The following is a 12810-nucleotide window of genomic DNA, read 5'->3' as shown; positions in this document are numbered from 1 at the left end:
GACAGACAACCAGACTTTGATTATAACAGTCTATTTATGGAAGCACACTTCCGTAATAGAGTGCAACAGGGTTTGGTAAAGAGAGAACTGATAGATCCTCCCCTCCACCACTTACATAAATACAGCCTGATACATAAATAAATAGCTTGCACCCTTTCCATAAGGGTCTGATATACATAGAGATCACACTTAAAGTGCAAAAGTCTATTTTGATTGCCTTCATTTAACAGGATTGACAGAGTACCAACAATAACATTTGTCAATGAAAATCAACAGCATGTTTTATAACAAAAAAAACACTGAAAAGTCAGAAATCTCTGACCGAGATGTTTAGGTTTTCATTTAACCATGCAGCAAATAATCTGAGCATCATTTTATAAATGTGCTACTTCTCACTACACAGAACTTCTGGACACAAACACACAAAAAGTGGGACAGTGGGATTGATGAGCATATTTTATATCGGAAACACTTTACAATAAGGTCTCATTTGTTAACATTGTATTGCTCTCATTTGTTAGCAATGCAATCTTTGTTAATGTTAGTTCATAAAAATACTCATTGTTTGTTCAGTGCATTAACTTAAGTTAACAGATATAATAATGTATTAGTAAATGTTAAAGTGAACATTAACTAAGATTAATAAATGTTTTGTTTATTCTTAGTTTATGTTAACTAGGTAACTAATGAAACCTTATTGTAAAGTGTGACCGTTATATATCATGATAAACATTATAAGGAAGCACTGGATTTGATAATGACCCGACAAACATCCCATTAAAATTTTTGGTGTGGCTTGGTCACATTTCAATGAAAAATAAAAAATGGAGAAAAGCAAAAAGCATACCATTTCCACATATTACAAAATGATATGATTAAAATAGCATATTGGCTCCACTGGTTAATTATTGTGCATATTAACCTATGGCTAAGTGTTATTACACAGTTATCAAAAATTAAATTTCGCAAGAACGCAGCAAAATGTGGTTTGCATTTGGTTGAAGTCTGTCTGACTGCATGGATTTAATAACTACAAATGGCTGAAAACAAGAACAGGTTATATGGGAGGTAGATCAACAAATGGCAAATCGAAAAATTAATATCGTTTATGTATAAATGTAAAAACAGAATATATAAGAGCTATATATTTATGTTGCATATTTGACACCAGAACTGTCAGTTATGAGATGTTTAAGGTAAATATATATATACAAAAGGCTACTATTATATGGGTTTGTTTCGCCTGCGATAAGCTGTGCAACAATAAGCCTCCTATAAATTCATTGATAAATCTAAAATTCAAACGACATATTTGGTTGTACTGATTGATTGAAATGTTGACTTCATTATTTGAGACAAAACACAACATGAAACATATACATTCAGTAAAATCGAACAATAGTTCAACACAAAGCATACATAAAAACAAAACCAAAAGCAATAAGTTTGGTTTGACAAATATTTGGAATCTCTACGGTCAGCTTTCGCTACGTTGGCCATGACTACAGACCCTGGATGTGCTCTAGTGCATGAGAGTAAAGCTCAAAGATTAGAGGTGGGCAAACCAAGTGCTAGTGTTGCATACGGTTCCACGGGAGCGTGAAACTTAAAGGGGGTCGGGGGTGAGGGAGTGCTGGGAATAGCTGGCTGGTGAGGTTTCTGGGCAGGGAACGATGTAATTGGTTATCTCACACTTTGGGACATGTGGAGCGGAGTCAGCATCTCCTCAAAGATGGCTCCTTTCACATTCGAACCACGCAGATTCGCTTCCTGTAGATCACAGCCTGAGAGATCGCAGTTCTGCACACACATTACAGAAGATGTTTTTCAGTGCAATAATGGTGTCACAGAATAACACACCTTCAATCAACACTAGCTGTGTTCACATTAGGGCTGTCAATCTTCCTCTATAATACTATTCGAATTCCATTCCTTATTTTATGTAATATTCAAATATTAAATGCTCAAATTTATCCTATTATTAATATTTACGACATTACACATTCTTATGGATCGTCAATGGCACTATAGCCTGTGGTTGTTGTTACACGTTCGGCCCACTAGAGGGACATCTAACATTACTACAATAAACATTTAGGGGCTGTTTACACCTGGCCACTTCATGTTTTCTCAGATCGGATAGCTCTGATTTATCAAAACGATTCCATTTACACCTGCTCACATAAATGTGTTTTTGCAAAACGGATATAAATCCGATCTTCAATTCCCGCGCTATATACAGATGTAATGAAGTGCACGTCACTGAAAGCAACAGATTTGAGCTGCATTTTATTGATCATCGGCTAATTTCAAAATCAGCAAAAACAGCAATAACGGAGAGCGGCAACAGCCCTGGTAATATCATTTCGTTTTTTACTTTTAATGAAGATGGTAGTGTTAAGCGTCCGCGACTTACTTTCACTTTGATTTGCGATAGATTGCGGCGCGTTGGCTTGATGAATAGGTGCTCAGATCTGAGGTGACGTGATCGTCATATCGCGTCGGAAGTTCCGGGAGTCTCCCGCATATTGATAGCGTCTCCCTGATGGCCGCAAATTAGTTCAAATCTCCCTGAATCCGCGCATAACATAAATAGCGCGCGGTTAGGGAGTGAACGAGACCTTGCGAATGTGCCACGCGAAAGCTAGTCCCGCGCTCTCCTATTGTTAATAAGAAAGCGATAAGGGGCCGTTTACACCTGGTCACTTCGGAAGTATATATTTATTTTTAAATATATATAAAAGCAATATTTGAATAGTAACTTTAGCATTCGAATAGTATTGATTTTTTAAATATTCGAATTATATTCGAATTTGCGGAATTCGTTCCAACAGCCCTAGTTCACATAGACCCGGATTCCAACAGCTGGAAAACAAAAGGTGTCCATGTAAACGCAGCTACTCTCACCTCAAGATCTGTGCCGGCTAATGTAGCTCCTCGCAGGTTACAGTTCTTCAGCTTGGCATTCTTCAGCGTAGCCACACGCAGATTAATACCAGTCATCTGACTGCCCTCCATGTCAACTCCTTTTAGATTAGCCCCTAAAGCGCACCGAGAGTAACATGACAATGCAACATTAATGTGGCATCATTTCCATTAGCATCTATGATTAATTCTGTGTGCAGGACTTTTACCCTCTAGATTGGCCTTGAGCCCAGAGGGATCCTCAAAGTTACATCCTTTAAGAGACGCTCCCTCCGCGTTGGAGCAGAGCATCTTCACGCCCTGAAGATTAGCACCCTAGAGCACAGAACAAAGTGATCAAGCAAGACTTCATATAAGGTCAAACGAAAGCGAGAGATGTCAGCTCACATCCAGGTTGGCTCCGGAAAGGTCCGCTCTCTCCAGGTTTGAGCAGCACATGTTTGCATAGGTGAGATTGCAGCGACTCAGATTTGCCATTTTAAAATTAATATAGCGCAAATCCAGCCGAGAAAGGTCCGCTCCACTGAAATTAAGACCCTGAGAGGGGAAAAGACACCTCAGTACCGACATCAGACTGACTAATACACCTGACTGAACAGTTATGAAACTAAAGTCTTCTACCTGACAGCGAAGCTCCGATTTGGTTGGTGTCGCCAGCAGAAAACGAACAAATTCCTTCCGTGAGAGTGGAGAGTGGTCTTCGGGTGGATGAGAATTCTGCATATCATGGAAAATATGTTATTAAACATGTGCATATGCACAACCTCTAAAAGTTTGGGGTCAGAAAGAGGTTTTATTTTTGGAAGAAAACTTTGACTTTGATTAAAATTGATACAAATATTACAGGGTAATTCCATTGGTGGAGACATGAATATGTATTGAAAGTGGGTCATATATGTTGTAGAATAGTATCATAAATGTCTAATTTGGGTCCTTCTTGGCCGATAAAAGGCAGAAAATTACTTTTTAGTGCTTGTGGATTGTAGACAACAATCCCCATAGTGCATTGCAATGCTCAGCTCTGCAGGCCACTCCCACTGCTCCGTCCATCAGTGTAGACTAGAGTTGAGCTCCACTCTACGCTACCGCCAAGAAAATCAATTCGCACAATGAAATCAGATAATGCCCGCTACTATAATAAGACGATGTAAGAGCGTCAAGGTGCCATCAGCCAATGGATTGGCGTGATTCTATATGGGCTTCAGACAATCGCCACACTTACTCCGCGCGTCATTTTTACACCTTGGAGTGTTTTGTCTTCGGCATCTTCATTAATCCCCTCGCTATCAGACGTCTCCCGCATATTGATAACGGCTCCCTGATGCCCGCAAATTGGTTAAAATCTCCCAGAATCTAGACAAATCAGACTGTGCTCCAAACCGCATTGTGCGCCCACGAGGGAGAGGGAGAGAGCGAGAGACTTTGCGTGTGTACGCCTCATGACACCGAGACTCGGGCACCGAAATTTTTGTTCTTATTCGGTCTGGTTATTACCGTTTACGTCGGAATTGGTTCCCTATTGGCACCGTGTTTCGGTACCCAACCCTATCCATAATGCATCTGTCTGCGTATTCAGTACCTTTGTCCATATTTTCCAAAAGTTTCTGCCGGTGAAATCAAACGCACTGGCACTGATCTGTGATAGGTCTGTTAGCGCATTAGGTCCGACCCCCTATGGGCGGGTTTGAAAGGGTGAGATTTAGTGCTTGTAATCTTTATAGGAACCCCCCCTCTTACACTTCCTCCTACAATGACTTAAAATGACGATTTTTGAGTCATTGTAGGAGGAAGTGAAAAGGGTAAATAGCGGATTTCTCTCGTTTCAGGGGAAAGTAAGAGACTGTTGGACGACCTTTCAATAGTATAACTGGATTTCTAACAATGGAAATGGGTGGAGTGTCCCTTTAAGCAGCACAACTGTTTTCAACACTGATTATAATTAGAAATAAGCACCAAATAGGCGTATTTGAATGATTTCTGAAGGATCATGTGACACTGAAGACTGGAGTAATGATGCTAAAAATTCAGCTTTGATCACAGGAACAAATTACATTTGACAATATATTACAACAGAAAACAGTTATTTAAATTTGAATAATATTTCACAACAATACTCTTTTTAATATAATTTTTGGAGCCTTGGTTAGTTGATGAAGAAAACTTTTGAAAGGTAGTGTATGATATCATACATATATAAAATATAATAATACCTTAATGGTGACTTCTAGTTGCTCTGCCAGTTGCTCTATCCCAAAGAATCGAGCTTCTTCTAGTACTCCTATAAAACATAAAACATCCAACTAACTAAAGAATAAAAGTGACTTGGGTTATGACAAGAATATATTTTTGTTGTTAATTACAATTATTTCTTGAACAATGGTGTATTTTTTAGAAAATTTTCCATGGCTTTATAACAAACCTTGAATTATAGTGATTTTCCAAGATTAAACTTTATTGCAATAATCTACACTCCAAACCTGAATGTACCATCTAATGTATACATAATGAACTGGATAAGAACTATCATCTGCGAATGCTTTAGTTAAAGTTGGCATGAAATCAAATTTGACAAATCTTCTTTTTATATGTAATATTGTAGTGTGTATTATAAATTATTTATCTGTGCACTTCATTTTTTTTTTTTAAACAATCCAATAATTTCCTGAAGGACGAAATCAAGCCCCGCTCTACATTTTTTTCTAATTTCAGAAGCCGTTTCACTCGAATATAAGTCAAAACAAGGAAAAAATGACAATCTGAACTTCCGTTTAATGCCGACTTTAACATTCAGGCCCTACTCACCGAGTAAGTTGATTCCTTCATTGACAATGATCTGGCCATGCCTCAGGTAGTTCAGGATGGGCTCAAAGTACTCTGGGCTTCGATCAATGAGGTAAGCCCCTCGTTCGTCCTGCTTATTGCCCCATACATCTGCAGATCAAGAAAGCGGGGGAAAAGAACTCTGATATAACTGTGCAACAACCAGCAAAACAAACAATGCTTAAATCAATCAGTGAGTGTACGGGAACTAAACTTACCCTTCTCTCTGAACATGTGTGCTAGCATGCTATCAGGCTCCTTACTCACAAGAGTACTCCTTAAACAAGAGCAAACACCAGAAATACACACCTAAACGACAGACTTTTAGCATTATTTATATCAGTGGTGTCCAATCCAGCTCCTGGAAGGCCACTAGGGTTGGGAATCGTTTGAATTTGAACGATTCTGATTCCGATTCCTTGTTTTGATTCCGGTTCCTAAAGATTCTTGATTCCGATTCTTTTAAGAGGCAGGGTCAAAAAAGTTTAGCTAACCTTGCTAACCAACGGTCTTTCTGAAGGAAATACTCCTTTTGTCACAAATTTTGCCGAGATTTCGTTATTTTTAGAAAAGTGAAGCCACACTTTGGACCGCCGACGTAAGCTACTCATGTTCGACTCACGCGGTTATGCCAACACTTCCGGTAGACGCTTCTTCATTGATGTTGTTCAGCGGTTTCTTCTTCCGCTCGGCGGACTGTGAATATCGAAACTAGGAATCGAAATTTTTACTTTTGAACGATTCCGGGAAAAACGAAAAGTTAGTCTCGGTTCCAATCGATACTCGATTCTCGATACCCAACCCTAAAGGCCACTGTCCTGTAAAGTTTAACTCAAACCCCAATTAAACACACCTGAACCAGCTAATTAAGGTCTTACTATGCATACTAGAAACGTCCAGCCAGATGCGTTGAGGCAAGTTAAAGCCAAACTCTGCAGGACAGTCAGTGGCCCTCCAGAACTGAGTTTGGACACCCCATAGTAAACAAAAATGATCTTCCACTCAAACGCATACACATACAGTACAGACACACACGCACAAAAATGTGTTGTCAGAGCTGCTCTGACGATTTTATCAGTAAAATAGTTAAAGGGTTAGTTCACCCAAAAATGAAAATAAAGTCATTAATTACTCACCCTCATGCTGTACCAACCCCGTAAGACCTTCGTTCGTCTTCGGAACACAAATGAAGATATTTTTGATTAAATTTGAGAGCTGTATAACTACCACATTGGCTCCTAAAGGACTGGCTCTTGACGGCCCAGAAAGTCAATGAAGAAAATGTTTAAATATCCCAAGTGACTACCGTGGCTCAACTATATGTTTATCAAGCGACGCGAATACTTTTTGTGCAAAAAAACAAACAAAAATAACGACTTTATTCGACTATTTCTTTTCTTCCTTGTAGGCCAGAACGAGACTTCCTTAGATTTCCACGACGCATGCGCGAGATTTGCGATCTGCTTACACCAGCTTAGATCGCAATTCTCGCGCATGCGTCGTGGAAATCTATAAGGAAGTCTCGTTCTGGCCTACAAGGAAGAAAAGAAATAGTCGAATAAACTCGTTATTTTTGTTTGTTTTTTCGCACAAAAAGTATTCGCGTCGCTTGATAAACATATAGTTGAGCCACGGTAGTCACTTGGGATATTTAAACATTTTCTTCATTGACTTTCTGGGCCGTCAAGAGGCAGTCCTTTAGGAGCCAATGTGGTAGTTATACAGCTCTCAAATTTAATCAAAAATATCTTCATTTGTGTTCCGAAGACGAACGAAGGTCTTACGGGGTTGGTACAGCATGGGGGTGAGTAATTAATGACTTAATTTTCATTTTTGGGTGAACTAACCCTTTAAGCAACTTAAAAGCTACATGACATTTCTCACTAGAACAGCGCTGTTCTTGAAGCAGATAAATGTAGTTTTCGCTATTAGTAAAGACGCCGCTGCCAAACAGTGTTGAGAGACACACTCAGGTAATTCTCAACCTCTCTCTCTCTAATAGCTGCATTAGTCTGCTATCAATGGCTCAAGCCTCCATTACTAGCTCTAAAATAATGTTTTGGAATTAAGAAATGGAGGAGTGGGATTAGATGCGTAAGAAATCAATCCTACACACGAGTTTTAAGGAAAAAAACTTAAAAAACAACATCTGAACAATGTCTTGAGGTGTGGTAGCCGTAGTATAAGTGGAATAACTGACTCCAGTCCATTGAATTATCAGAAAATAATGCACACCTGAGGTGTGATGATCTACCACTTCGGGTGTGCATTATTTTTGAATAATTAATTATTCCTTACTTTATATAACCACTCTAGATAAAGCATTGCTGTGATTTTACTATGCTTAAGATGGTTTCCTTCCTGCCTAAAAACACCTCTTAACTATTGTCAAATCACAGCCTTTTGATTTATTTCCTTTCACTTATTTATTCATTTACAAAGAGTGGTTACAGTCATAGAAAAGAACTTGATATTTCAATGACAGTTACAGTGAGCAAACAAGACCGCAAATCATGCTGCATGGTTACCTAGTGGTTGTGAAATGGCGTCCACCAATATTCAGCGTCAGCCAATCAGTGTGCGATCCTGAGATGTCGTCTGACAATTTCCCATCGCTCTGAGGATCTGAAACACACAGTCATAGTTTTACACACTGACCTTCAGTTTCACTGAATAATGATAATACATTTTATGCAAAAGTGACTTTTTACACTTTTATGAAAAATGGCTTTTGTGTTCCCTCCTATGGGAATCCAGCTCATGTTCTCGGCATTTCAAACAGCATATTCTACCGGCTGAACTACAGGGAAAACTAAACGATGTTGGCTCACCGATGAAAGCGTCTCCTTCTGACACATATAGCACATCATCATCTCTGTGGAATACACACAATAACCAGTCAGTACATCCGAGACAATACCTCTCGTTTGCCTATCCCACTCAAGAATCAAGTACAAGGCTGTAATCGGGTACACTTTATTGAGTATAAGTAGTGAGGCGCCTACATCATAACTGAAAGATGTTTTTGAAACTTGAAAGTAAACAATATGCATATTGTATGTATTTTTGTATAAATCATAGTAAATTCACTTCAAGATTAGAATAGAATTTGGTAGAATAATGTGTTAGGGTTAGGAGTATAAGTAGTGCGGCACCTACATCTTGACTGAAAGATGTTTTACAAATATATTTTCAACTTGAAAGTAAGTATAGTAAATTCACTTCAAGATTAGAATAAAATTTGGTAGAATAAAGGGTTAGGGTTAGTAGACAAAAGTTGACATGGAGATGTAAAGTTATAGTCAACATAATGTCTTAAAGGAGTAGTTCACTTTTAAAAAAAAACTTTTGCTGATAATTTACTCACCCCCATGTCATCCAAGATGTCCATGTCTTTCTTTCTTCAGTCGAAAAGAAATTAAGGTTTTTGATGAAAACATTCCAGGATTTTTCTCCATATAATGGACTTCAATGGGAACCAAACGGTTCAAGGTCCAAATGAGAGTTTCAGTGCAGCTTCAAAGGGCTTTAAACGACACCAGACAATGAATAAGGGTCTTATCTAGCGAAACCATTGCTCATTTAAAAAATAAATAAGCATTTGTGCTTATAAAGCTTAAACTTTTTAAATTTTTTAAATGAGCGATCGTGTCGTTTGATAAGACCCTTATTCATCGTCTGGAATCATTTAAAGCCCTTTGAACAGTTTGCAGTTTGCAATGAAAGTGTCTTTTGGACCATGAACCGTTTGGGTCCCACTGAAGTCCATTATATAGAGAAAAATCCTGGAATGTTTTCATCAAAAACCTTAATTTCTTTTCGACTGAAGAAAGAAAGACATGGACATCTTGGATGACATGGGGGTGAGTAAATGATCAGCAAAAGTTTTTTAAAAAAAGTACTACTCCTACTAGTAACTACTCCTTTAAGAGGACCATGGAAATAAAGTGTTACCAGGTCATCTTTGTTACCTCATTTGTTTATTTAAAGCAGGTTTAAATAACAGAGAATAGCTATTTGTTTTTCTTATTTTCATATTGTTCCCATCATCATCTTTCACAAATAATTGAAGGATGCTGATGCAACTTTACCTGATGAGTGCAATGTCATCTATAAGACCACCTTTCCCATTGTATAGGTTACAAGCCCTGATTCCCAATTTATTGCTGGCAACTGTCAACAGATCAGGCAGAGTCCCATAGACGGCTACAACCTGCAAAAGAAGCAAAGTCGCGAAGGCATTAATATTACACCGTTTGCATTACAGACAGCGTTAGAATGTTTATTACAATAATTGCTTACACTTTATTTTAAGGTGTCTGTGTTACAGTGTAATTATACACTTAAGTACGGAGTAATATATACAGTACTGACTATTGGGTTAGGATTAGTGTTTGGTAGTATTAGTTTAAGTTGCACGTAATTTATTGCTATTACAATAGTAACTAAATGTAGTACACTGTGTAAATGTACTGTAGTATAGACACTGTGAAACTAAATGTACTATAGAGACTGTGAAATAAAGTGTTACCCAATAATTATTTAGAATAAGGTTCCATTTGTTAAAAACTACACACGCAAGTTTACTTTAACTAATATTGAAAAAATTATTTTGAAGGATTTTTTTTTAATCTCAGTTAATGTTTATGTCAACATATATTAATACATTATGACAATCTGTTTATATTAGTTAATGGACCTGAGCTGATATAAACTAAAAAGGACCAGTTTGATTTTTAATAACTAATGCTAACAAAGATGAACAAACAAAATTAACATTGCTCGTTCATATTAGATAATACCTATAACTAACTTTAACTAATGAAACCTTATTGTAAAGTGTCACCATCCTTATTAAAATTATCATCATTGCATTGTGAATTAAGCAATATCTTTCACTATCATAGAATATTTCAATAAATATTAAATTTTATGTACCTGAATACATATGAAATATGCATGTTTAGTATGTAAATGAATAAAAAAATAAACAATATTTAAACGTATTAACTAGATACGTCAATACATTAATATTTAAACAATATACATGTATTGACGTAACTAGTTAAATACAGAAATGCATTTACGACGTATAATAATAAACAATAATGTTACAATAACCTTAGAGCGAGCTCTTGTGTGGCCTTAACCATATCGTCGGGAGTAAAAACTTAAATGTTTTGAGTTCTAACAGTTTTCGGTGTCTTTATTAAATAAAGTGAAATACAGTTTCATGCCATTGACAGGACATCTCTGTCTGTCCACACAACACTTACTGGAGTTGGCCAGGCTAAACGTGTACTGCGTGTGTTCACTCACCTTGCCATTTTTGGAGGTTCCGTTGACAAAAAGCGTCACCCTTCGCATGCTTTGTGTGCACTAATTTAAAGTATTAACTGTACAAATATTAATAAATTAATATCTCGCTAACTTATCTATGTATTAAACTAATACCTACGTAAGGAGAGTAGGAAGAACCAACCTAGCTACATTGTATCAAGATGACGCAGAAGCTGTCCAATCAAAATGCGAATACTCTGGCAAACCTCGACGATTGACCAATCACAAGACGCGTTTCATAAACAGGGGCGTGCGGTTCGGACCAATCGGACACAATTGTGGCGTTGGTTATTTTAATGAAAAACTTGCCTGGTGAGAATGGAATTTTTTGACGCAAGGGAAACGATTACCTCAGTGACTGTGGCCTGCTGAAGTCAAGCTACTCATTCATTACAAAGCCGTATTTAGGACTGCGGGAATATTCTGGAGGTCCCAGCCTACGATAGACTGTGTAAACAAACTGTCAAGCTGAGGTAAAATCTTAAAAACTAATCCAAGATCTCATTCTCATTCACTCACATTCTAATGCAAAATATAGAATTGTTAAAAAATTAATAAAAATGTGAAAAATCATATACTGATAGCATCATATAGAAGCCTTTATAGTACACTAGGGGGCAGAGTAGGACCAAAGTCTCTGGTAGGACACATCTTTTTATTATTATTATTTTTTAATTTATTTATTTATTTATTTATTTTGATCGGCTTGTTTATTTCCTATAATTGTAACATTACATTAAAAAAAATGATTATTTGTTTCTTTACTCTTGTGAACTATATATATTGTTTTGACAGCCTTCGCATGTACACACAATCTAAATATCATTAAAATGTATTTTTATTGACAAAACAAGTAGAATATGCTTCAAAATATACAATATACACACACATATATATATATATATACAAAATATATTCACCCACACAGGGAAACTGTGTGTTTAGGGATTAATAACATGAACATTATGATGTCCTATATACCGTAATTATCTATAAAGATCTAATGCAAGTCATTTCTGCATGTGTTTATTACACTAATTGATACTTTAATAGTACATTTGAGAAACTCTTATATTGCTATATGGCCAACAGATGTGTTTGTCCTTCTATCTGGATCGTTTAGTAAAAATAAAATAGGCCAAATGTAGAAGCATTGATAAAAGACGTTAAACAATAAGGCAGCGAGTGGTCGTATCCTGCGTATACTGTCTGATTCTTACACGATGGCCCCAATCTTATCTTCTGTAAAAAGGCTGTCTTCCAGAATGTCCCAGTGTGTCTGCAACTGCCCACATACTCTGCAAACACAGGGAAGATAATCACTTCTCTTGCCGTTGACAAAATTTCCTTCAGCTAAAGGAAAGTTTCCAGTTCTCCCTTGATTTCCCATTCAGGTTATTTGGGTTGGGTATTGCCTTCTTGAAAAATAAATGAGATAAGAGCCACATGTGTACACACTATATAGAGTGTGTTTTCTTTACACAGGTTTACAGAGATAACGCTGTGACCTGTTTTATATTCAAGATTGCTGTCATGCATGTAAGGTTTTCCTCCTTAACTGGCCTTGTAAGACTTATTAGTTATGTTATCAATTGGGATGTTACCCAGATTACTTCTAGTCTTATATTGTTTGACTGATTACACATTTAATCAGTAAACGTGGAACCAAAGCACAGCTGTGCCACGGTTTAGTTTACACTAGAAATACAACAAATCCATTCTTTA

At 37.1% G+C, this 12810-nt stretch overlaps 1 protein-coding gene across 1 annotated transcript; it reads right to left on the bottom strand.

Annotated features, from left to right (window-relative positions):
• Window positions 1–21: 21 nt before the first annotated feature.
• On the bottom strand, window positions 22–11252 carry kctd9a (potassium channel tetramerization domain containing 9a). Its single transcript, XM_039674925.2, has 12 exons — window positions 11065–11252; window positions 9837–9958; window positions 8577–8620; window positions 8274–8370; window positions 5964–6022; window positions 5728–5856; window positions 5136–5203; window positions 3547–3642; window positions 3313–3462; window positions 3135–3240; window positions 2908–3041; window positions 22–1800 (listed from the first exon to the last, which is right to left on the bottom strand). Exons 1-12 carry the CDS (start codon window positions 11110–11112, stop codon window positions 1684–1686), a joined length of 1170 nt encoding a protein of 389 aa, XP_039530859.1. The 5' UTR covers window positions 11113–11252; the 3' UTR covers window positions 22–1683.
• Between the last annotated feature and the right edge of the window lie 1558 nt (window positions 11253–12810).

Source organism: Pimephales promelas, chromosome 14 (assembly GCF_988280905.1).
Source record: "Pimephales promelas chromosome 14, fPimPro1.hap1.1, whole genome shotgun sequence".
NCBI lineage: Eukaryota > Metazoa > Chordata > Actinopteri > Cypriniformes > Leuciscidae > Pimephales > Pimephales promelas.
The sequence above is the reverse complement of the archived record's forward strand: the minus strand, read 5'-3'. Positions and strand labels throughout refer to the sequence as shown.

Bases quoted from the DNA above. Each gene is read 5' to 3' on its own strand.
- kctd9a (XM_039674925.2), bottom strand. From the start codon at position 11,112: ATGCGAAGGGTGACGCTTTTTGTCAACGGAACCTCCAAAAATGGCAAG. The intron at 9,959-11,064 runs GTGAGTGAACAC...CTTCTTTTGCAG, and splicing joins GAACCTCCAAAAATGGCAAG to GTTGTAGCCGTCTATGGGAC. The intron at 3,241-3,312 runs GTGAGCTGACAT...TCTGTGCTCTAG, and splicing joins TTTCCGGAGCCAACCTGGAT to GGTGCTAATCTTCAGGGCGT.